The sequence below is a fragment of the Rhinatrema bivittatum genome, chromosome 3 (assembly GCF_901001135.1).
Source record: "Rhinatrema bivittatum chromosome 3, aRhiBiv1.1, whole genome shotgun sequence".
In the NCBI taxonomy this organism is placed as follows: Eukaryota; Metazoa; Chordata; class Amphibia; order Gymnophiona; family Rhinatrematidae; genus Rhinatrema; species Rhinatrema bivittatum.
In genome coordinates this window covers 571,929,659-571,955,885 of record NC_042617.1, presented here as the reverse complement: position 1 = coordinate 571,955,885, position 26,227 = coordinate 571,929,659, and the positions used below count along the sequence as shown (strand labels likewise).

Genomic DNA, 26,227 nt, shown 5'->3' with positions numbered 1-26,227 from the left:
AAATTGGTGGAAAACTAAGGCCGGGATTTTCCATTCTCGCAGAGAATGGTGAATCCTAGCGGTAATGGGGGGTGAAGGGGGGGGAGGGTGGGCCTGCGAAAGCCGGCAGCGCTCGCACCACCGGGGTGTTATCGCTGCCGGCTTTTGCACCCAATAGCGCCACCATTCCTTTGACCATTGACCTCATATAGCTCATATAGCTTGAAAATGACTTAGCCTGTTTATGCTGCAGTATGGAAGCCGTCTGATGTACGAGGCAACGTAGTCTCACAATAAGGATAGTTTGATAGCGGTAGACAGAAAAATACACAGAGATTTCAACATATAATCAAAAAATTGGAAAAAAAAAGGAACATACGAAAGAAAAACTAAAAAAAATCCCCAACTCACTAAGCGGGGCGCGCTCTCTAGAGAACAGGAAAGCCACTCAATCCCGGAACCTGCTAAAGACCCTGAAGAAGCTCCGGTGCTCGGGATCTAAGTCAGTGGAACGCAGCGGGCAGTTTCCCTCCTTAGTAATTGCTGCTTGAGTTTATTGCGTTTAGGCGTTCCTATTCACAGCCTCATTTTGATATCAGTTAGAACCATGTTAGGCAGGCCAAAATAGGTCCGAAAATTGCAACGATGTAAATGAGAATTTATTTTATTTATTTTATTTATTTTTATTTATTATTTTGTTATACCGACTTTCTTGACAGAAATCAAATCAAACCGGTTTACAATTAACAATGTGTGATAGGAAGAGAGAATTCAAACACAGTAAACAAGAGCAAGGTTGTGAGAAAGAAAGTTACAATAAAACAGGGAGAATAAAACTGGGATCTGGAAAAGCTGAACAGCAGAGTATTTACAGTGAAGCAAAATTGAGTCAATATAATGCAAATGTATAACAGAAGACAATAATATGGTGATGGATATGCGTGGGAAGTTTGCAGTTTCTTATTTTAATCCAATATTTAAAGAAGAGTTTGTGCTGTTAGGTGAAGGTTTTTAATCAAGGCCTGGGAACGCTTTTTTAAAAAGCCAAGTTTTCAGCCTTTTCCTGAATGTTAGCATGTAGGAATTTGTTCCTGTTCTTTTATTAGGAATAAAATTTGTTCCTGTTCTTTTATTAGGAACTAGAAGAAGAGCTTGCTGAACAGAAGAAGCTGCTTCGATCTGTGGCAAGCCGGGGAGGAGAGATTCTGACCCAGCACACAGCTGCAAATGGACGGAGCACAAGGTCGGTGTGGAAAGTGTTTTGGTTTCCAGTCGTGGACCCTAAGCATCAAACCCAGAGTTACCTTTGCCGCTATAACTCAGCCTAACATACCGAGGACCTTTCATTTACAGAGACCCAGGATTTTGGAACCCCCTTTTCTTTTCACCCCCCTTTTCATTCCTGGGCCCTTGAATTTTCATAAACCTGACATGCGCCGATTTTAGGAGATGCGCGAAGAAGCCGGGCTCACGTGCAGTGTCCTCATTTCACGCGCAGAAATGTCGCAACGTGCACGTCTAAAAAAAAATGTCCGAAAAGGTGTGGGGCGTGGGCCTGGCCCGGGCAGGGCATGGACATTTCGGGGCTTGGCCCCGGCGCACACCAAGGCCCCCTGCCGCGTAACTTTACTCACGCTATGGATGACGTGGAGATCATAAAATAAAAGTATCGAGCCATTTCTGCGGGGGTTTAAAGGCTCTGGGGGTAATTGGGGGGGGATGCAGGCTGTCAAGCCAGGGGATGTTGGAGGACCCAGCTGTTAACTGGGCCTTGAACTGGTAAACTGCGAATGGCCTGGGCGTGCGCCCCTTTTAACATCCCCCGGACATGCATGGTAGCAGCGGGATTTACGTGCCCATGCGGTCACCCACTTAGAATCTGATGCACGTGTGTGCGCGGCCGGGCTATTTTGTAACGTGCCCGCATGTACGTGCGCAAGTTGTAAAACAGCCGCGTCCCTGGGCATGGGCCGACAAAGGTGCGCCAGCACGCCGCTTTCAAAGTTACCGTCCATAGGTGTTCAGACTTCCTGAAACAATTTGATGTATCCGGGAAAAATTCTGATGATTCGATGAACCTCTTTGAAAGACAAAACATGCTTTTCCTCCCCAACAAGCAATGCTTCCTCTCCCTTTCCTCCTCTCCAGCCACAAAGCCCCTTGCTTTTCATACTCTCCCTTCCCTTCCCTCTTAACCCTTCTGCCAAGCCCCTTCCTCCCTCTTTCTGCTGAGCTCTCCCAACCCTTGCTACTACTGAGTGCCTCCCCCTCCATCCCACCCGTGCCGATGCCCTTCTGCCCCGTGTCCCAGCTCAGTGTTGCCCATTATCTTACTTTAAATCTGAAAGGCGTGTGCATCAGTCACGATGGCACCATTTCCCTGCGCCAGATATTCTTAGACACGGACGAGCACCTCAAGCTGAGATGGCAGATTCCAATAGCAGAAGAAAAGCACAGTATTTTGGGGTTTGTTTTTAGCTGGGAAAAGCAAGTCTTTCTCTTCCTACTTCCCCTCTGTGCAAAGAATTAGATGGCAGTGTGCTGCAGCAGTCAAAAAAGCAAACAGAATGTAGGGAATTATTAGAAAGGGAATGGTGAATAAAACGGAAAATGTCATAATGCCTTTGTATCACTCCATGGTGAGACCGCACCTTGAATACTGTGTACAATTCTGGTCGCTGCATCTCCAGAAAGATATAATTGCGATGGAGAAGGTACAGAGAAGGGCTACCAAAATGATAAAGGGGATGGAACAGCTCCCCTATGAGGAAAGACTAAAGAGGTTAGGACTTTTCAGCTTGGAGAAGAGACGGCTGAGGGGGGATATGATAGAGGTGTTTAAAATCATGAGAGGTCTAGAACGGGTAGATGTGAATCGGTTATTTACACTTACAAATAATAGAAGGACTAGGGGGCATTCCATGAAGTTAGCATGGGGCACATTTAAAACTAATCGGAGAAAGTTCTTTTTTACTCAATGCACAATTAAACTCTGGAATTTGTTGCCAGAGAATGTGGTTCGTGCAGTTAATATAGCTGTGTTTAAAAAAGGATTGGATAAGTTCTTGGAGGAGAAGTCCATTACCTGCTATTAAGTTCACTTAGGGGCGGATTTTAAAACGAGCGCGAACAGCCTACTTTTGTTTGCGCTCCAGGCGCAAACAAAAGTACGCTGGATTTTAGTAGATACGCGCGGAGCCGCGCGTATCCACTAAAATCCTGGATCGGCGCGCGCAAGGCTATGAATTTTGTATAGCCGGCGCGCGCCGAGCCGCGCAGCCTACCCCGTTCCCTCCAAGGCCGCTCCGAAATCGGAGCGGCCTCGGAGGGAACTTTCCTTTGCCCTCCCCTCACCTTCCCCTCCCTTCCCCTACCTAACCCACCCGCCCGGCCCTGTCTAAACCCCCCCCTTACCTTTGTCGGGGGATTTACGCCTCCCAGAGGGGCGTGGCTACGGCCCCGGGGGCGTGGCCACGCCCCCGGGGCCGTAGCCACGCCCCCGTACCCGCCCCCAAAACGCTGCCGACACGCCCCCGAAACGCCGCGACGACCAGGCCCGCCCCCGACACGCCCCCCTCCTAGAACCCCGGGACTTACGCGAGTCCCGGGGCTCTGCGCGCGCCGGGAGGCCTATGTAAAATAGGCTTCCCGGCGCGCAGGGCCCTGCTCGCGTAAATCCGCCCGGTTTTGGGCGGATTTACGCGAGCAGGGCTCTGAAAATCCGCCCCTTAGAGAATAGCCACTGCCATTAGCAATGGTTACATGGAATAGACTTAGTTTTTGGGTACTTGCCAGGTTCTTGTGGCCTGGATTGGCCTCTGTTGGAAACAGGATACTGGGCTTGATGGACCCTTGGTCTGACCCAGTATGGCATGTTCTTATGGCTGAAAACGTGCCTCACTTGAAATGGATCCCTGTGGATGAAGAACAACTTGTCTGGCTAACTTTGAAGGGATAGTCAGCGGCACAGGCATGCTGCTGAATTATCTTCAGCTATCTTAAAGTTAACTTATCCAGCTAACTTTAAGAAAGCTCCTCGGCTTCCCTAAAGCAGAAACTAAAAACGCACACCTTTAGCAGATAAAATGTGGCTCCTGTGAGGCTGCTGCAAGAAACTGCTGGCATTCCAGTACCACATGCAAGCAGTTTACAAAACACATGCCAGCAGCCTCCGTTCCCTTCCCTCCCCGCCACCTCCCTGGACCCCTCCCCCAAATTCCAACAACCATGGTTTGCGCTGAAGATTTGCTTCCTCAAATACCAACAGTCCCAGTCCCCCCCTCTAAAGGCTGTCAGTCTTAATACCTACGACCTCCTTTCCCATGGACATCCTACACATCCTTTGAGAAATTCCCCAAACCAAGCTTACCTCCTATCAGCCCGGCATCCGTCAACGGTGCCGAGTTAATAAGAGATAAGTGGCTCATCATGAGGGGGCTTTTCAAAGGGCATTGGGGGTATCTAGGGGAAGGCACCAGGTCTGTTGGCATTGAGGGGGGAATACTCACGGATGTAGACCTTTTAAGTTGGGTCCAGGGGAAAGGTGAGAGTCCAAAGGGTGATTCGAAATAGAGGGGGGATATTCCTTTGAGCTAAGTGCTCATTAGGATAGTTACTGCTCAAGGGTTTGGGGGCCTATGCAGTAACAATGCCCTATGCATAGCACACACATTGCGTGTGCTGCACTCTTTATCCCATTAATGCCTTTGGTAATGAAGTTGTTTTTGTAACAAGCACTAAGAAATGTGTACTAATTTTGCAGGATAGTGAGAGAACATTGTAGAAATCTCAGCTTTGTGTGACTTTCCTCAATCCAAATCACGTCAAATCTTCACTAATGTGTAGTGTGCTAATCATACGTCTCACTGGGCTTGTAAAACTGGCCCCCAAACCCTAGACCACCACCAAAACCTCATCTTGAGTTACTAGCTGGCCCTCCTACAGTGGTATAAAGAGTTGACTACTATGTGTGACACCCCAGAGCAGGGGTCAGGAACCTTTTTGGCTGAGAGAGCCATAAACGCCACATATTTTAAAATGTAATTCCATGAGAGCCATACAATATGTTTAAAACTAAATACAAGTAAATGTGTGCATTTTATGTAAGATCACACTTTTAAAGTACAATAAGTCTCTGAAAATATTACACCAGGCCTTAAGACACCAATACATCTCCTATTAGGAAAACGGACCAAGTCAGGCTGCTATAGAGTCCTACACAGAAACTACACGCCAGCAGAAAACCTCACCTGAATCACGTGTTGTCCCTCACCTAACATAGAATAAAGAGACCAAAAGGCATAACAAGAAGCATGCAGAAAAAACTGAATTGGAAACTGCAACAAGCCAGAGTCTCTGTATGCAGTGTAACAAAGGAAAAAAGAAACATCACCCATCCTTATAAAACAAATCAAGAAATATAAAATCATCAGCAGTAAAACTGTACTAACAAAAAGAACATATTTCAAAACAGCTGATGAGTGGAATATCCAATAATTAAAAACTCATATAAAACATTTCCAGATACCAACAAAATATTTCAAAATAGCAGACATAAAGACCCAGTAATGAAAAATAATAAGGATACAAAATTTTTTTTGCTCTGCATACCTGGGAACGTTTGATATCCAGGTGTCCTGAGATTGTTCTGAATTAGCAGGAGGTGGGGTGGTTTGCTTGGAACTTTCTCCTCTCTCAGTCACATACCAGCGCTCTCTCTCACACTGGCTCTCAATGACACACCTATACACACACACATGCTCTCAGTCACTCACATATACACATGTTTTTTCTCTCTCACTTATATAGGCTCTTGATTACACATTTACACACATGCTGTCTATCTTTTCACGCTTACACACACACAGGCTTTCAATCACATAAATACATGCTGTCTTTTTCTCTCACACACAGACTCTCAATCACATGCTTACAAACATGTCCTCTCTTTCTCTCATTTACACACAGGCTCTCAATCACATACTCACATGCTCCATCACCTAAACCAGCTCTCAATCACACACAGACACACATGATCTCTCTTACTTATACACACAGGCTCTTAATCATACATACACATGATTTCTCTCACACACAAAGGATCTCAATCATACACACATACTCTTTCACACAAACAGGTTTTCAATCACAAACTTACACATACAGGTTCCCAATGGTAAACTTACATACAGGCTCTCAATCATTCACATACATGCAATCTCTCTCACACACACACAGCCCCCCCCCCCCCCGCGGCCCGGAAGAGGAAGTGGAGAGTATCGGGTGCCTGCACGGCAAGCAGAGGCCACGCTAGTGCGCTCGGCATCGGCCCAAAGAAAAGAAGACTGCAGCGCGGCTCGGAGGAAAATGAAGAGGTTCAGCCGCGGCCGATGGGACCCCTCCTCCGCGAGGGCTGAAGATGAAGGAGGTTAGCGTTGGGAGGAGGCTGCTGCTCCGCGAGTTCCCGCGGTGGGGGTGGGCGTGAGAGAGAGTGAATGAGCAGCAAACACAGCTTGCTCGCTCATTCACTCTCTCTCTCCCCCACCCCGGGAACTCGCGGAGCAGCAGCTTCCTCCCAACGCTAACCTCCTTCATCTTCAGCCCTCGCGGAGGCGGAGTCCCATCGGCCACGGCTGAACCTCTTCATTTTCCTCCGAGCCGCGCTGCAGTCTTCTTTTCTTCGGGCCGATGCCGAGCGCACTAGCGTGGCCTCTGCTTGCCGCGCAGGCACCCGATACTCTCCACTTCCCCTTCCGGGCCGCGGCGGCGGGGGGGGGGGCCAGGAAGAAGCGAGCACGCCGGTGCCGCTGACTCCAGCTGTCCTGCCGCGTTCTGCCCGGGCTGACAGCATTTTAAGCCCGGGCGGAGGAGGACCGGGGAGCAGCTGGGTCAGCGGGAAAGTGTGGGGACACTTGTCTGCGAGCCAGATGCAGCCCTCAAAAGAGCCATATCTGGCTCGCGAGCCATGGGTTCCCGACCCCTGCCCCAGAGGTTCCCTCTCTCTCTCTCTCTCTCCCTCCCTCTCCTTCTGCTTCTCCCCTTAACACAAATTCCACTTTGGGGATATCGCACAGCTTAACACCAGGAAAAGGCTGTAGTTATTTCCTGCATTAAAACTGAGCATTACATTATCACATGGTGCAATAACGCATTTTGATGATTGACCCTGTAGTGAGATGATTTGATTGCTCTGGGTCTTTTCCTGCTTTTGTGACTTTAGGCTGCTTTTTTGCCATTGTAGCGAGAAGCCTGATGCGTTGTCCCAGGAGCTGGGCCTGGAGGGTGAGAAGCCATCCGCAGAAGGACAGATGAGGATGAAATGGGAAAGCCTTCACCAGGAGCTGAGCGCAAAGGAAAAACTAATGCAGAACGCTCTGCAGCAGGAGCAAGATCAGCCGGTAGCTCTTCTCTTTCCTTCTCTCTGCCTGCTGGCAGTTATGCGCTTCTGCTGGCAGATAACTCAGGGCCCAATGTATAGGAATAGGCAGAATCGAAGAACAACAAGAAAAAGTTAAAGTATTACCATGCAACACGTTTAGAGGTAACTTTCAGAAGCAATTTCTGCAGGCAAAGCAGCACTCGACGTGCAGAAATGGCCTTTTACGAAACCGCCCGCCCGATATGTGGATAAACATATGTACGTTTGTCACGTTCACACAGACGTTTACCCAGACTGGACGGAGGCATTGCTGGGTGTGGCGTTGGGGAGGGCTTTGGACATAAATACATATTTTTTATTTTTAAAAGCGAGAGAGTAAATTTTCGCAAAAAGTGTGAGTGGGCATTTTATCAGATGTAACTTGTGTGTGGGAGGGAGGGGGTAGATTTGGAAGTCGCTACTGCTTGTGATCATCCTATGCTCTTTAAAGTAAATTGCATGACAAGTGTGAGATGGGGGAGATTCATCTCAGCTCCCCCCCCCCCCCCCCCCCCGCAGAGGAGATGATACCATAAAGCCGTTCCTTTCCAGCTCCTTCCCTCCCTTCTCCAGGCAGCGTTGCTTGGTTGGTTGAAATGTTCTCTCTGCACCTGCCTAAAGCCTCTGCCGATTTGACATGCCAGACAAAATAAAGAGATCCTTCCTCTGTGAGGTTGGTAGATATGCTGAGCCGATTGAACTCGTCATGCCTGAACTAACTCCTGCTTCCTCCTCTCGACAGATGTACAGCAGGACAAACAGATTAATGTCCGGGGAGCCTTTGTATAAAGGAGAGAACCAGACCCAAGATAAATCATCTGTTGCATCTTTCCTGGACAGGCTGAGCCAGGCCTTTGAAGAGATCTCTTGCCAGGTAGAGGGGAGTTTCGGCGCTCATTCGTCCGCTTGACCTCTAGTGTTGTTTGTGCATCAGTGTGCCAGCTTTTAATTTTTGACAGCACAGATTGGCTCCTGTGGTGGGGAGGAGACGGTCACAGCGGTCAGGAAAATGATACAAAGGTCCATATTCAGATGCCGGTTGGCCAGCAAAGTGAGCCAGGTAAACGTATCCGGCTCACTTTGCTGGCATATTCAGCAGCACGCCCGTGCCACTGAGTATACCTGGCTGGGGCAACGTTGGTTGGAAGAGGTTATCCGGATAACTTTAGGACTGCTATTTGGCAAACCTAAAATTATCTGGCTATGTTAGCCAGATAACACTGAAAATCAGTATTTATTTGGATAATGTAGGTAGATAGCTGGCTCCACCCTAGAATATCCGCACTCCCCTCCCCCCCCCAAGTTAGAGGGATAACCTTTGAGCCGAATAAACAGTTTTCTGCCTGTCTTGGAACTGGGCAATGCCTCAGTATTTTCAAAATCCCACCATTTGCCTGGGTAAGTGTTGAACTTACCGGACCTCACCGGGTCCAGCCGGCGCACATGAAAGTCCCCTTTCTTTTCCCCCCTCCAATACAGTCCCCTGTGCACGCTATCGCCGATAAGGCTGGTTCATTCTTGATCTCCAAAACGCGGCAGCCCGCATGCTCACCCATACTCACAAAAACGATCACATCACCCTAGTCCTCAAGGAGCTGCATTGGCTACCTGTCACCCACCGTATAACATATAAAGCCCTCTCCGTCATCCACAAATCATTGCACCATGAAAATATGCACTGGTTCAATGAGCACCTCGTTTTCCGCTCCTCCTCCAGACCTACCAGAAAACAGTACATGGCAACCCCACATACTCCCTCACCCAAACATACTAAACTTATGATCACTAAGAACCGCGCCTTTTCCATTGCTGGTCCCCAGCTTTGGAATTCCATGCCCACCAGTCTTCGCCGTGAATTGTGCCCAAAAAAATTTAAGCAGAACCTCAAGACTTGGCTACGTAAGCAAGCATACTCCTGCTGATTCCATCTAAATTCCCTCCCTCTGTATATAAGTATTTTAATACATAAGTATACAAGTATATATAATTACCTAAGTTCCCTTCCTCTGTATATAGTAAGTTTCCAACAATATTCTCATAGACTACAATGGACTATGATTACTGTTTCTGAGTATTGTATTGTGTATCTAATGTTATAGAATTGCAACCTTATACTCCCCTGCTCCTCTGTTCAATTTCTCATGTTATTGTTCTCTGTAAAGCCCGCTGCGATATTGTGTTCAAATGTGAACCGATGGGATCTTCCCAACGACCGTCGGCATATAAAAATACTAAATAAAAAAAATAAAAAAAAATCTCCCTTTGCTCAGCCTGGAGCTGCGGAGAAGAGTCTTCCCTTGGAACAGAAGCTGTACGACGCCGTGTCTGCCGCCTCTGCTTGGCTGGATGGCGTGGCGGAGCGCCTGTTTGTTGCCACTGCCCTGCAGCCAGAAGAAACAGAAACATGCCTCTACCGCCAGGAGGTAACTTTACAGCTGGGGTCTCAGCTTGTCATACTTACTATACCGCACACACCTCCCCGTTCTGCAGGACTTCTGCTATACCAGAATGCAAAATTCCCTACCTGCTCCTTTATTCCTCAGAGAGTTGTTATCCAGCTGTAAAGCGCACACTGTTAGAATTAATTCTCTAGAACTGGAAGATGAATCATAGTGTTGTATAGCGAAGGTGGGGAGCTATAGCCGGGTGTATTGTATGCAATATATAAGTGCCAAAGGGCTTCCGTGGATTAAATGTGAGCTGTAAATACGGTTTCCGAAACGCATTTGCTGATGTGCAAGGTTTGTGTTCGCGCACTAGAAGTAAATGTAGCGTGACTGGTAGCTCCCTCCAGATGGCATGGAAAAAGGAAGTTCCTCTGCAGAAATCTTGTAAGAATACCTTGCTCTCTGCTTTACTCCCGTTGCAGAAGGATTTCCTTTCTGATGAGAAGGAGAATTGGTCTCAGCCCACTCTTCGCCCCTGTAACAGAGCTGCCGGCTTTGCGCCCCACTGCTGCCTCTGTTGCGAGACCCTCGTGACATTAATTGTTGAGAACGGAGCTGTTTGTCAGCTCACGTCATTTAGACCGGCCGTCATCGTGGAATGGCAGACTTCAGAGATCAATTTTTAAAAACATTTACCCGAGTAGACTGGCTCGACTGAAAATTCCCCTCCTCCGCCCAGCCGAAAGTCCACGTGTGCCTGCGTGTGTGTGTGTGTATGTAGGGATGTTATAAAGAGGATTTCCTGTGGGGGGGGGGGGGGGGGATGGGGGGAGGAATACAGCACACCTACCTGCTGTTTGTAGATGGGCTTTGTGCTGTTTTGCCCTGCTCGAAGCCAGCATTTTCAGTATATGTACTTTGTGCTCACTAATTTTCGGAGCGAGTGTTTTCCCTTTGATGACTGGTGACAGTATGTACAGGCTAAAAGCATCCATTGACGTTGCAGTCAACGCGGACTGTTCAGATTCTCCCCTGATAGAGGGTAATGTTATAACCGTGCTTTTTAGGAGAAAGTCAGCGCATACCTTTTTGCATGCAGACCCTCCCACATTTTTCCAAAGGTAACCTACGCGCATAAGCTTGCTTTGAAAACGTTCAGGCCTGGCGCACGCACACAGATTACCCAGCAGAAAGCTACTCGTGCTTTATTGAGAGCAGAACTTGTGCAGGTCAGCTGACATACTTTTGTGATAGGCCACAAAGAGCTGAAGCCCTCATTTTTCAAAGCGGACTTACACGCCTGACTCTACTTTGAAAATTAGCAGGATCCTGCAGAAATCTCTCTTTTATGTGCGTAAATTGCTTTCCGAATTCACTTCATAGAGGGCAGTCCCCAAAGATATTTACCTGGATAAAATGACCTGACTGAAAATTGCCTTCAAATACCACTAGAAGTCTGCACGGGTTCCCTAGTGCATGTGCCTTTAGCCACTTTAACAAGAGGCGTTCCTTTGGGGTTGTTTAGGTCAGGGAGGAACGATTTTCCTCCTGTTCTACCGCCCACACAAAGAGCAGATGCACTTCAGCAACCAGTTTTAAACTTGCCCCCAAAACCACTTTGATTCGGTACAGACCGAAGTGAAAGGAAATTCCAGAGGCTTGCATTACCCAGACCCTTGCTTTTGGATTTGTGAACACGTCGGCGTTACGAAGAGGGGGAGAAGTGACTGCATATCTCACACAATTTTGTTTCCCATTCTCTGACACCTAATGGGGGAGCTCTCTTGCCTTTCGCAAACACCAGGTGCTCGCCAAAGATATCAAAGAGATGTCAGAAGAGATGGATAGGAACAAAAATCTGTTTTTCCAAACGTTTCCTGAGAATGAGGACAACCAGGAGGTCATCGAAGACGCCCTGCACTGCCTGCTGGGGAGGCTGAACTCCCTGGAGTCGGCAGTAACCCAGCGGTGCCATCAGATGAAGGATCGACTCCAGCAGCTGATGGCTTTTCAGGTAGGCCCTGCTTCCACGTCCCAAAGATGTGCTTTAATGAACTTTGAACTTCAAGGTTTCTCCCGCTGTTACAGCGCTCTATTTTTTTCTGGTGAGGGTACCGTAAGTATCTGTTTTAAAGTTTTACGCATGGATGTTTTTTTGACCGGGAAGAGCTAAAGGATGTGTATAACACAGGGGGTTGACAAAAGTTTCATTTGTTAAATGTTTTTAAGGTCAAGTTGAAAAAAAAACAACAAAAAACCACACAATAAGATATGGGAGGAGCAGATACACTAGAATATTAAAATTAGTGATATGCTTGTCCACTCAAAAAACTACTCCTAATCATTTCTATAGTGCTGCTAGATGTAACATCACTGTGAGATACATGGACCTTATAGTCTAGTCTAGGCACATATATATGTTTATTATGTATATGGTAAACTTGATTAAAGAGCCTAATCCAGTTAACCAAGGAACCTTGAGAAGCTCATTCATAAACTTGACTATGTTTTAATCATATCAGCGCTATGAGAAAGAATCTAGTTTGTCTTGGGATTTAAATATCTTACAGGCATTAATATAATGAGAAGAAGGTGGCAGTTTTCATAGAAGAGAAACTCCGAGTCATATACAGAAACATAGAAACATAGAAATGACGGCAGAAGAAGACCAAATGGCCCATCAAGTCTGCCCAGCAAGCTACGCACTTTATCCATTTTTTTTTCTATTTTTTTATATATTATATATTTTTTTACTATTGGCTTCCAGTACCCTCCATCCCTAATTCCCCTCCACCCAATTTAGAGAGCAGCTTTGAATCTGCATCCAAGTGACATCCAGCTCAATTGGGGGTAGCAACTGCTGTAACAAGCAGTTACATGGATGGGATCAGGAATTTCCTGGAACCCAGTTCATTCACTCACCGAAGCTTATATTGGAAACATTTTTATGGCCTATCCCCCCACCCAAAGGGGATTTACTTTCTGGAGTGTGTAGGGGTACACATGCCGCAAGCAAAGTTTCTCAGAACTTCAGCAGGTAGCATTGCACACATTCAGTAAAGGGAGTAATAAATAGGTGAATGGTACACACACACTGTGCCCTAACTAACGTTCAGAGAGAAACTGCCACCTTCAAAGTGCATGCAGTCAATGTTACCTGCTTGCTTTGCACCTACACAGGCCGCTCAGAATCGCCTCCGATATCTCTGGCTACAGTCTGTATAAAATAACACTACGTGTAGACGTATGAAATTCTGTCACGCATTCCTCCTCTGTTTTCTCCTTCCATAGAATGATCTGAAGCTGCTGTTTACGTCGCTGACTGATAACAAGTATATCATACTACAGAAACTGGCAGAGGGGGTGGACAGGCCAGCAGTGGAGCAAATACAGGTGACCTTGTTAACGAATATCCTATGCTTAGACATGAACAGAGTCTGTATGTTCCCCCTTGAAAATGCACCCCGAAATAATCTTGTCCCTTATTATCTAGCATCCCAAATACAATAGGAGGTGCCCAGATGGACCCCGAGGTCCTCTTCTTAAAATTCCAGATAAAGCCAGGCTGGTGGATACTTCCGAGAAATGTTCCTTTTCCTGTGGACTACCAAGGGACTGGAATTCTGCTCTGAAGGAACTTAAATTAGTCGAAAACGTACCCTTGTATGCTATCAAATCAAACTGCTGTCCCTCTAATTGAATTTGTCTAGCTTTTTCTTTCTTTTCGAACGTCCATGTTTTTTACACCCCTGTTTTTTGTAACTTTGTTTTCCTTATTCCGTGTTAATTGGTTTTCCCCTAGTTGTACTGTAAACCGGTACGATAAGACATTGTCTTGAGCATCGGTATAGTAAAAGAATTTAAATAAATAAATATCTCTAGAGAGGAGTCTTCAACTGAAGGTCCTGATTCCTTCTGTATCTCAATCCGGTTAGAACTCCCTTTTATAAGATTAGGTAGTAATGGGAGAAGTTGCTTTTTGAGGATTAATATTGTTTTAATAATTAGATTGTTTAATTATCACTTTGGTGTTTGTATGCTCTCTTATATCTCATTGGTATATAATTCTCGGGTATAGGCTATCCTACAGGCAGAAGACAGTCTGAAGGAGCTGGATGCTGGTATTGGCGAATTAAAGAGACGTGGAGACAAGTTACAGATCGATCAACCATCCATGCAGGAGCTCTCTAAACTTCAGGTAGGTTTGCTTCCCAAAATAATGAGCTGTCTCAGCAGTTAGTGACTGTTGATACTGTTTTCTGTTCTGTTATTTAGAAGTTAGCTTGCTTTCACGGAAATGTGTTAAGGTTAGACACTTTTTTTGAAGGGACTTCATTAAAAGGGTTAAACAGAATAGAGGAGTCAAATGCATTTATTCTGAAGAAAGCCTGCGTGGAGGGCACAGGTTGGTTTGAGTCTTGTGATAGCTCTTGCTACAGCATGAAATGGGCTATTTTGAGTAGGTAGCAGTATGCCCTGGAAGAAAAAAAAATGTAAAACTAAAATTATCATCTATCTGGATTCCTGTGTTTCCAAACTTTGCATGTGTTTCCAAAGTTTGTTTCATATCTACCCCTCATGAGAATAAGAAAAAGGAGTGTTAATATTTTCTATCTCTGAAATCGTAGAACACGTTATCATCTTTCTGTGCTTCCATTTGTCTGTACATCTTTCTGATAATAGCAAGCAAGAGAGTGGATATATTTTCAGATTTACAGCTTTTATTCTGTTTTAATGACAGTTCAATCAAACTGACAATATTCAGTAGGTACTAGAAGAAAATACATACATTATTGTTCATGCTTAGCACCTGAAGACAGAGTTGGATTATCTCACTTCTCTGAGGACTAGCAGTATTTATTTATTTCAGAGTTCAGGCTACTGCACAGAATTAAAGCCATACACACATAAAACACAACACCAAACATATTAACACATAGTAGCAAAGTAAATAAGTGTGGCAGTCCTCACATACAGGTGACAACATCAGATGCAGCCCGGCATGGAAATTTGTCTTTGAAGTTCTAGAAACTTTGGAGTCCATACTCAGCAGCATTCAGCCGGATACCTTATGAGTTAGCCAGCTAAATGCTGACCTTTGAAAATTTCAGTTTAACCGGATAACTCATTATCTGGCAAGACTTTAGCTAGATAATGCATGGGCTTTCCAGGGCAGAGTTAATAATCCAGGCAAGTTATCCAACTAACTCCAGTATTAAGAGTTAGCTGAAGAACTTATCCAACTCTTTTTATGCTGTAGAGTAGTCCTAGTTGAGTATATTCAGTGGTGCAGTTGTGCTGCTGAATAGTCTGTCAATGTTAGCTGTCCCGGGCAAGCAGCTTTTCTCGATGGGCAGAGGTTCCTTCTGTTTTCTGATGACATTTTAGTGTGTAAGAAGGTGATCTGGAGACATGTGAACCATATGTAGAACAGAGATTAACTGCGTTTTATATATATATATATATATATATATATATATTTATTTTTTTTTTTATATATATATATATATATATATAGATTACTTTCCACAAAAAAAAAGCCTCAAAATGGATTACGTTGGTATACAATAAAATATCACACATGCATACTGTACGTAAAATGTAGAATAGAGGTTAATTTGTTTTCTTTTTTTTTTAAGGACATGTATGACGAATTGATGATGATAATTGGCTCGAGACGCAGCGGATTAAATCAGAGCCTGGCACTGAAGAGTCAGTACGAGCGAGCCCTGCAGGACCTGGCGGACCTGATAGAGACGGGACAGGAGAAGATGGCAGGGGACCAGAAAATGATAGCCACTTCCAAAGAGGAAGTGCAGGTGCTTCTAGAGAAACATAAGGTAAAAGGGGAATCGAGGATGTATGCCAGCGCTGAGGGAATGGGAATCGAGGATTTCTGTAAGCGCTGAGGGAATGGGAATCGAGGATTTCTGTAAGGGCTGAGGGAATCGGATGCATGTTTCTCTTGTTAGTATGAGAATAGTGACTGCTAGCAATAAATTCACTGAAAAGCTGTTCTAAGTTTATTATCTGTCTCTAGTGTCAGTCTTATGGCGAGCTTTAATTTCCAGCTCCAGTGATTATCTCCCTCCTCCTCCAGCTCTTATGGTCACTTTTCCTTTGAGTGGTGAGCTGTTCCTTGTCTAGTTAACAGAGATTCCTACTCCTGGATACTGAACAGTGCAGACTGTAACCTTATATTCCCTCATTCTTTGTCCATCCAAGGCCTAGAGTGTCCCTCTGCCTCTTGCAGGGAAAATATTAAGATTGATGTTTTTAATTAATTTAAGGTGCAATTTTCAAAGGGGTTCTGTGGGTAAAAGTGTGTTTGCTCGCGGAGAAAGGCCTCTGTAATAATTGCCCCCAGGCCCTTTGCCGGGGGGGGGGGGAAGCAGCATGCTGCCGACATGGGGGAAAAGAGGGACAGGGGGGCGGGTCTGGGGCAGGCCAATAAAAAAGCAAGCAGAGGCGTTTCATGTCGAAATAACCACGCCCGCTTTTCACTGCTGTAATTCGCATACTTTGCGTTTGCAACATGAGCGGGTTAAAGACTTTTTTTTTTTCGCCGGCGCCAGCCGCTGCTGGTTTTCACAGGAAAAAAATCCGCGGGGAGTCTGCCTTTGGAAATCGGCCGGCCCGCAAGAACTGAGGGGAGGGGCTGGAAACTGACAGCTTGACAAGCTGGGAGGCGGGAAAGTTATCCGGAGACCTGTACCTGAATATTTCTTTATTTATTGATTTGAAAGCATTTTATATTCCACCAATCTAACACTCTTGGTGGATTACATAAAACACACACAGAACCTTTAAACAAACACACACAATTATACAATAATAAACAATAATCATAATTTATACATCACATTTAACATAGACATAACCCCCCCCCCCAAAATGAAACTATAAAAAAAAAAATCTTACGTTTTTAAAAAGCTTGCCTATAAAAATGTTATTTATTTATAGCTAGCGGACCATAGCTGGATAAGTGTTCTGCTGGAATTTACCCAGCTAAAGTTAACCTGGATAACTTTAGGGCAGCTTTTTTCCCCTCCAGACTTGCCTGGCTAACTGTAGCCAGGTAGAGCTGAACTAAAGTGTAGTCCTGCCCCCATCACCACCGCTTTTCACCTGCATAAAATGTAGCCGGGGAAAGAGTCACCAGGAAAAAACGTAGCTGGCGAGAATTTTCAGTTCTCAATATTGTCCAGGCAACTGAGAAAGTTTTGCAGACAAAGCTTTTAAATATGGACCTCTTAATTAAACCTACAGTAAAAGTTCCCATGCTACCCCAGCTATCTTGTAGCTGTAGAGTGGAGACACAAGTTAACTTAAAAGATGCTTCTCTGCATATTGTGAAATTTAATTATGACAACTGAGGAGAATGTTGTTTTTCACAATGTACTATAATAGCTAATGGTGTATTTCTGTGGCATCATTTCAATTTCCATATGCCACAGTGGTGCCAAATTAAAGAACAGTGCACTTTTCCCTGCACATACCCGGATCAGTCCAGACAGTGGGTTATGTCCCCCTTCCAGCAGATGGAGTCAGAGCAAAAAGACTGAAAGGACGGCCCCTTATAGGTTGGAGCGCCCTCTGGGTCCCTTCAGTATTTTTCTCTGACTCCAGCAGATGGCAAGGGGTACCTACGGCTCCCCAGCTTTTCCCTACTATCTTTTATTTTTCTGACTTTGGTATGGATCAGCTTAAAAAAAAAATAATAATAATAATAAACAAAGAGGATTTAGTATTTCAGCTTACTTCTCCCAGTCACAAACGGGCCCCGGGATTTCAGTGGCTTAGTAGCATTTCTTTCAAAGCAAAAATCGGATTTTGCCATCATCTGACAAGTTAGGCTCTGACTCCCATCTGCTGGAAGGGGGACACAACCCACGGTCTGGACTGATCCTGGTACGAACAGGGAACCAAAAAGTATAGGGCTGTCTTTTAAATATGGGTTTGTTACCTGTGCGTTAGGGCTGTGAGTTCTGAAAGATTCTCCTGCATAAAAGAGAGAGACTCGTGAGTTCTGAAGCAGCCTAAGGCAGGGTACAATTCGGATGCTCATCCCAGCCATCCCATGGGGAACATTCTGGGCATTGGGTCGCTTGGACATCAGTGGGCTCCCCGGGCCTGCCAGAGGCATCATTTAAAAGTAGAAAGGGTCCCATGATTTCCCGAACATGCCTCAGACCCCACCCCACCCCCCCCCCCGTAAGCATAAATAGGGTTTCGGGTATGAGCTTGCAACCATGAATTGAAAACCAGGCCTCTGGTTTTGCCTTTCCTCTGAAATGCTGTGAAAAGGTATGGTTATTGATGGAGTTCTGCTTGGAAACCTTTCAGGAATTTTTCCAGGGGCTGGAATCTCACATGATCCTGACGGAAACGCTCTTCAGAAAGATAAGCGGTTTCATCCTCCTGAAGGAAACCCAGTCGCACTCAGAGCTAATGGTCCAGGTGTCAGCAGTACTGAAGCAGGCCCACAAGAGGGGGGTGGAGCTGGAATACATTCTAGAGGTGAGGTGAGGGGGGGATTGGGATTATTTTGGTGCCGATTGAAAATCTCTAGAGTTCTCCTGTGCAGCAGCCATAGAAATTCACAGATTGCAGCTCTGACTTTTTTGTGCCTTGTGACTTGCGCACTGTAAGAAAACGCAAGTGTTGCCTACCCACTTTCTGAAAATGCGTTTTCCTCCTTGCAGCGGCCAGCACTTCGGGGAAAGCTGTCATAGTTTACAGCGCAGTCCCTATTTAGCTTTTTTCACAAATGCAATCAAAAACGCATTACGTTTGAGTTTGACTTCTGTTTGTGCTTTAGGTTTAAATCTCAAAGGGGAATTCATTTCAAACACGTTTGAGCAAAAACTTCATGGAGGATTTTGCTTTACCATTCGTCAAATGCCCACAGTTACAAAAGAGGCCATTGCACTTCCTCACGTAAAGTAGCCACATTGAAGTCAGTGGGGCTGGACGTATTGGGGGAAATTTTGAAACAGCCTGAACAAATTTGCACTGCCAAAATGCACCAGCTCTCAGAGCAGGATTTGAACGTGATCCCAGCAAAATCCTCTGAACACGTTACACCTGCTAATTAATGTGGGAAGGTTTTGCGCATAGGAGGTAATTTTTAAAAGATTCACACGTGTAAAATTGGTTTTTATTGTGTAAAGGGGCTTTTGAAAATTGCTACTTTTTCACGCGTAACTCCTTTGAAAATTCACTCCCTAGGGCTGAATTGTCAAAAAGGTTTTACATGTGTAAATGGGCTTTTGAAAATTGCTACAATTTGTGCTACTTTCACGTGCGGGACTTCCTTGTAAATTTCATCCGTACTTTTCAAAATCAGAAAGCGTGCGCAGATCCAAACCTTGCCCAGGCTCCTCCCTCCTCCCAAATTCCACTCAACTACGCTCAGGAAACTACGATTTTGAAATGTTCAGTTTCTGGGGGTAAAGCACTGGCCCTTTGAAAATGACCCTTTCTAGGCAGGGGTTGAGGTCAGAGTCACCAGCGCTCACCATTGACCGTTTAGCAAATTAAAGGCCTGATTTGCTGAACTGTTATTATCGTAGACACAGAGAGGGCAAACATCAAATGTTTTCACGTGCATAACTGCGTTTCCTTACTAAAAACCTGGTTTTAATATTTCTCCCTGGCCTCCATGCAGCAACAAGTCAGGTGAGGGAACGTATACAGAAAGAGGAGAACTTTAAAGTGTGTATGTGCACACCCATGTGTATACGGGTGTATGCAAGTCTGCTGCGATATTTTATAACCTGCGCACATTCGATGTCTGCAGGTAATAAATTGCATGTAAGTGCACCCAGGAACAGGCGCATGCACTTATCTGGATAATTTCTGAATTATCCGGCTAAGTAGTGGTAAAGCTGCTATTTAGCCGGGTAAGTCTAAAAACACTACTGACCCGGGTAAATCAGATAAGGCAGACAAGTAGCACTTTCTAGACTTGTCTGGCTTTCTGACTTAACCGGAGCAGTAAAGTTTTAAGACTTTTCTGACTAAATAGCAGCTTTACTGCTACTTAACTGGATGACTCATAATGTATCCAGGTAAGTACAGCTAAATCGGAATGTAGCTGGATCGGTGTGCGCAACTGGAATACCTGTGTATTTTTACATCTAATTTTAAAGTGCTACACGGGTAGATATTAGAGATGTGCTTCCAGTAAAAATTTCGTGTTAGGTTTCGTTTTGGGGCCTCCCCGCGGGAATTTCGTTTTTCCCAGGGTTCGGGGGTTGGTTTTTTTTTTGCAGGCCCCGATTTTCAGGTTAGTGCGCACTATCGGGAGTTAGTGCGCAATGAATTTTTTCTGAAATTTCGGGAAAAAATTCAATCGTTTTTCGGTTCTCCCGAACCGTTCCGAATTAGGCAATTTTGTTGACATTGCCTAATTCGGGAAAAACATTTGCACATCCCTAGTAGATATAACACGTGCACATTGGACACATTAACACTCCCCCCCGATAAGTGGAGAGATTTTCTAACATGTGCATGGCGATAAGTTACCAGTTTTACCAATTGGTCTACCAGTTTGCCCAGTCCATCTGCAGGTTATCGGGACCTTCCTAGCTCTTCAGCCTGAAATCCCCACATTTCACCCAGACCCCTCTCCCAGTCACTATTTCACTTTTAAGACGTTTAGCGATCGCCTACTCCAGATGCTGAGCAGGATTAAATATTCACGAGTAAGTTGCCAAATTTGCACGTGTAAATTGCTTAGAAAATAGCAACTTACTTGAGTACATGTTGGCCCCTCCCTGGAACACTCCTGGCCCGCCCCTTTTTTGCATATATAAATTTATTCTCGGACTCTGATTTAGATGTTTATGTTGAGGTTTCTAAAATAGCATTATGCTCGCGTACATTCTATTTTATTCACGTAACTACTAAATTTTATGCACACCGCTTTTGAAAATTCAAATATACACAGCTTTTTGAAATTCAGATATACTCTCTGCACCTGCTTTGAGGTAGGTGCAAAGTAGGCAGGTGCACTCTCCCCTGGCCCGCACTTTCAAAGAGAAACTCCACGGGGAGTTTCCTTTTGAAAATGATCTTGGAGGCCTGCAGATACAAAGAACCTGAGGGGTTTCATTATTGCCTTCAAGAAAGGGAAAAAAGTCTTAGTAAGTCCGGCCTGAGACATGAAATAACCTCCCCTTTAGACTTTAGATCACGGGTTTATCCATGTTGTGTACAGGTAGGACGACTGTGTTTTGTTAAATGATATCTAAGCCGGTGCATTCAAGTCTGTAAGGCCAAGAGAAGAAAAATCGGGGCATTTTGTGTCCTTTGCTAAGATGCAGAGCTTGAGTTTGATCCCTCAAAGCAGATCAGACCAGGACAGCTGCCAAGCTAAGGCATGCGGTACTCATTGAGAACAACGTACTGACCAAGCCAGAGAGCACGGAGTTGGTTTTTAAGTTATGTACATAAACGTTACACTTTGCGTAAGCATTGCGACATCATACTACCTGTGTTGCTGGAAAAAGGCTTGTATATAATAGAAATACGTTCTGTTTATGTCCGTATAAAAATGAATATCTAGAGATTAGTGTTTCATTGTATTGCCGGTATGAATTTCCTATGTAGACATGGACACATCTGGACGAGGACTATCAAGAGCTCTGCAGACAGCTGGAGGCCGTTGAAGGCAGCATCCCTGTGGTGGGCTTAGTGGAAGAGACTGAGGAGAGACTCGCTGATCGGATTGCACTCTACCAGGTCAGTAGTGCCGAGAGCCCTTAAACGAGAGCTGGGGTACATATTCAAAAGTCATTTAACGGGAAAGTTATCCTTCTAAATGGCTTAGCCACATTTTTTGAATGCTTACCAAAAAATTTTTTTTAAAAGAGTTAACCAGTGCCTGTTTCCCTAACCCGCGGCTGTGCGCCAGTTATGAAAACGGACGCCGATAAATTCAGCATCTGTTTTCTTAACCCGCGGATAGCCGACCTCTCCTGGACGCTCGCTGCCAAGGAGGCGCTAGGGGCGCTTAATCGACCCTGGTGCCTCCTCTGCAGCGCAACCCCTAATTTAAATATTGCATGGCGCCCCCCGGGAGAGGTGCCTGGGCACACGTTAGAAAAGCAGGCGCTCAACACTGAGCTCCCGCTTTTGGTGTGGGTTTTTTGGTTTTTTTTTTTTGCATCGGCGCCAGGGAGAGTCATTTTATAACAGCCCCGGGCGGGGCTGAAGTCCAAATGTAGACAGCCCTACGTTTCAAAGCGAACACCAGCTAAAGAGCAGGGGTAAATATCCATGCAAAGATTTTCACGTAATGCTTTAGAAAATGTAAAGCGCTCACACTTCAGCTCTGCCCCTCCCCTGGGTTGAATATTTGCAGTACACATGAGATCGCTTCCACGTGTGCTTTTACGCCCGTAAAACCACGTCTTACACACTTGAAATGCTTTTGAAAATGTCCCCCGTAATCAATGCATGCGCTTAAATAGACGTGATATTTTCAAAGGCGCCCGTTTCTGCAGGCGAAGCCCCTGTTTCACTCCTTTCAGTGCCTTTGAAAATGGCCCTTCCTTTCTGCTGCTGCCCCTTGGAATGAAAAGGATTGCACACAGGAGATTGCACACAAGAGATTGCACACAGGAGATTGCGAAAACAAATGCCCTGCAGCTCCTTGTGCAAGCCTTGGATTCAGGCCCTGGCAGCAGACCTCTCGTGATGCTTTTGGCGCAAGGGTTTACACGCACAGGTTTGTCAGGGAATGTTCCCTTTCCGAAGCTGGAGGAAATGAAAGGCTTTGGGCTGTGAGGGTATGCTGTTTTCAAACGTGGGAATTAAAATGCATTTATACAATCGGGCTGACTCGCAGGCTTTGTCTCCTGCTTAGTGCCTATCGTGAAAGGGGAGGGAGCAGTTCCTGAGGGCGGATTCATGCCTAGTTTCCCAGTTAGTTTCTGTTTGAAAAGTAGATACCTTGCACCCATGCCCGTTTTTAAACTTTGCCCCTTATGGAAAGGGTCTGCATTTTCCTGCAGTGGGATGAACATTTCACCTAATATTCTGCTGCCGTAACTAGTCCACAGATTTGGTGAGCTTGTAGGAAATGGATGGAGCCCCTGATGAAACAGTCTTCTTTGGGATAAGATGCCATTTCTAATGCCTGGATTGCACGCCTACATACATTTTGTGCCAAGGTTGCTCGTGCTTTGTACCATAAACTCTGACACAGAAGCAGGCCCAGTGTGGCGTCTTCTCATGAGGACGGTACTCGAGAGGCAGAGATCAGACTCGGCGCCTTGAGCACCAGAACTAGAAAGGAAGGTGATGGTTGTTCCAATAGATTAGGAGGGGACGGCTATGAAAAGAATGAAAGAAATAAAGGGCCTAATTCTCGAAAGCATTTACATGCTTAAAAATGGGTTTTGCACGTGTAAATGCTCTTTACCCGTGTAAAAGTGGTTTTGAAAATTGCTAGAATGTCATTGAATATCTGTAGGATTTACCCGCATAAGTGCATTTTACGCAGGTAAGTGGCTTTTGAAACTTGCTACAATAATAGTTACATTTACACCTGTAAATGACCCCCCCCCCCCCCCAAAGAGTGCAAATGGAAATCTGTGGTCAGCAGACATGCTAATACGGTGTAAAGCTGAAGGAGAAATCAGGAGGACCCTGCCTCTTAACTCATTCAGTTGCACTGCAGTCAGGGAACGTTTCCAGCTTGATTGGGCTGTGTGACTGGGGGAAGTCTCCCGGCCAGGGCGGGCGAGAGCTAGCTGCTTACCGCTTCTCCGACAACTTCCTTTTGGATTCACAGCGCTTGAAATCCAGTCTGACAGAGCAGCAGCCCAAATTGTACCAGGTGCTGAACGATGGGAAGAGGCTGCTGCTTTCCGTCAGCTGCTCCGAGCTGGAAAGCCAACTCAATCAACTGGGCGAGCACTGGCTGAGCAACACCGGCAAGGTGGTCAAGGAGCTGCACAGGCTGGAGACTATTCTGAAGCACTGGACAAGGTAAAAGGAGGCTTCCAAAGCTTTGCGCTTTCTATGGAGGGTCTGGGGATGTGGGATTGCGAAGCAAATGTTTGGTCTAATATTATCTACACAGAGTCGGTATGAATGGGGCACAGAAGCAATGGAGACAATTCTACACTAGTTTACTTAGTTAAATTGCACCAATAATTGTTTGTGGAACGTATGGGAAGTTTTGGCGTCATTAAGAGGTCCGTACTCAGCTTCGCCGGCCAGCTCCGAAAGTTAGCCGGATAAATTTAGTAGGCTGAATATTGCCAGCTGTCTTAAAATTAGCCAGATAAGTTTTTCTGGTTAAGTTTAGTACTTCTCTTCAGCCGTCCTAAAGTTATCTGGCTACCTTAGTCAAATAATGCCGAAAATTGGGGTCACCCAGCTAACTTTTCCGGATGACAGTGCCCCACCTCAGAGCACCCTCGGTCCGACCCTGACATAGCCGGTTAACTTTTTAACCAGATAAGTCTTTGAATCTCGGTATTAGTCTGGCTAGGTGCCGCCAGACGTGCTGAATATGAACCTCTAAGAGCTCTGGTAAAATTATCCAGCAATCTGCCCTTTTCCAAATGCAGCTCGTAGCACTTCGAAACGTGTACTAACTATATAAATGCTGTGTTGTGTGTCGTCCATTTTGGATTTTGGGCCTATTCATGTTACCCCAAAAGGATTATTTGCATACCTAGTGCTGTCTCCTCATGCAGAACTCTCAAGACAAGTCAAATCATCCTGAGCAAACTTTATCCAGCTCCTAGAACTAAAGGTTATAATTAGATACAGTCATTTTTACCTTAACATTGTTGACCCAATAATCTATGGAAGTCAAAATTGCATTTATCAAACTAAGAGCAACGGAGCATCCCCATTATTTTCCTTGTGTTTTCCTCACTTGCAGCCAGAAACTATTAGGAATGTTAGTTTTCTAAAACAGAGAGAAATAATTGACTGTTCCCATTTATTAAGTTGATCCTTAAGGAATGTCATATTGAAAATTGGAAGTAAGAATGGGATTTGAGACAATGCTGTGAGCTGCCATGCGGAAGTTCCCTGGTTTCATCCCGCTCCCCGTATCAGCTGGGTCTGGGGATGTGCCCCGAAGGGAGTCCTGATCATTTCTTTTACAGCGACGCCCAGAGTCTGGATTTCGGGGCCCCTGATTGCAGCGTAACAGAAGAGGCCCTGAGGCCTGGCCCCCAGCCCGGGACCAGACGAGGCGTGCTGAGCGCATGTACGTGTGTGGATGGGAGGAGGAGCTTATAAATCAGGGGGGAAAAAATCCCCGGCTCATTGTAATTGAAGGTTCGTGGCAGCAGATCCCATCCCTGGTTCCATCTGAGCTGGAAGTATAAAAGAGCAGGAGCAAAATGGCACATCAAATTTAAAAAAAAAGGAATTTGTTTAGAAATCTCCCTGTTCTTTTTTGACGGGAAGGATCTTCTGTTCCACTTTTTAAAATGTTAATGTTTCCCCAAAAAAGGCTGTCTAGGCGTCAGAGGTCTCCTTTATTGGTCAGGGATTCTCAAACTACGGATGAGTTTCAGGCTTAGCCTCAAATCTCTCTGCAGGTACCATAGTGAATCCGCCGAGCTGACTCACTGGCTGCAGTCGGCAATGGACCGTTTAGAGTTCTGGACCCAGCAGTCCGTGACAGTGCCTCAGGAACTAGAGACAGTCCGGGATCACCTGAATGCCTTTCTGGTAGGTCATTGTCATCCTTTTGTCTCCACCGCCTCGCTAACATTCATCTTCCCTTCTGCTCCCTCTCCCTCTTCCCTCTGATTCGTCTATAGGTTACTTTCCTGCATTACAGATTTCTCTCTATCTGCCTCCCACCCCTCTCCCTCAGATACCTCCCCATCTCATCTTCTCTCCTTAAGTTCATGCCATTCGTCCTCCTCAAGTGCCTGTCCATATCCTCCTTCCTCCTAATCGTGTACATCTTCCATCATTGCTACCTTACAGCTCAATTTTGCAAAGCCTCTCCATTTGGTTGGAAGGATTTTATTTCAGGGTAAGAGACTGATGTCACTAATTCGTGCTTTTTTTTTTGGCATGACATTTTAACAGGAGTTTTCCAAAGAAGTTGATGCCAAGTCAGCCTTGAAATCCTCTGTCCTAAGTACCGGGAACCAGCTCCTCAAACTGAAAAAAGTGGACACGGCAGCGCTGCGGTCAGGATTAACTCAGATTGACAGCCAGTGGACAGAACTGCTCACGCACATTCCAGTGGTACAGGAAAAGCTGCATCAGGTGGGACAAGACAGCGGTCGGAAACTTGTATGCAAAGCTGCACACCGGCCTTGGCAATATAAAACCTGTTCGGTGTTGTATGCTAGCCAATAGCGTTCACATCCTAAAACCATCACGGGAACAATTTCCACCAGCCTGCCCAGGTGGCCAGGTCTGTGGGTACAAAAGTGCCCATGGACCT

At 45.5% G+C, this 26,227-nt stretch overlaps 1 protein-coding gene across 1 annotated transcript in view; it reads left to right on the top strand.

Annotated features, from left to right (window-relative positions):
• SYNE1 (spectrin repeat containing nuclear envelope protein 1) overlaps positions 1 to 26,227 on the top strand; it is a 966,955-nt gene that overhangs the window by 747,258 nt on the left and 193,470 nt on the right. The window contains 13 exon segments of the mRNA XM_029596918.1: positions 1,116 to 1,222; positions 7,220 to 7,376; positions 8,139 to 8,270; positions 9,667 to 9,819; positions 11,588 to 11,797; positions 13,075 to 13,176; positions 13,862 to 13,981; positions 15,423 to 15,623; positions 18,130 to 18,303; positions 21,400 to 21,531; positions 23,588 to 23,784; positions 25,362 to 25,494; positions 25,864 to 26,046. Of these exon segments, the coding sequence (XP_029452778.1) occupies positions 1,116 to 1,222; positions 7,220 to 7,376; positions 8,139 to 8,270; positions 9,667 to 9,819; positions 11,588 to 11,797; positions 13,075 to 13,176; positions 13,862 to 13,981; positions 15,423 to 15,623; positions 18,130 to 18,303; positions 21,400 to 21,531; positions 23,588 to 23,784; positions 25,362 to 25,494; positions 25,864 to 26,046 (2,001 nt within the window).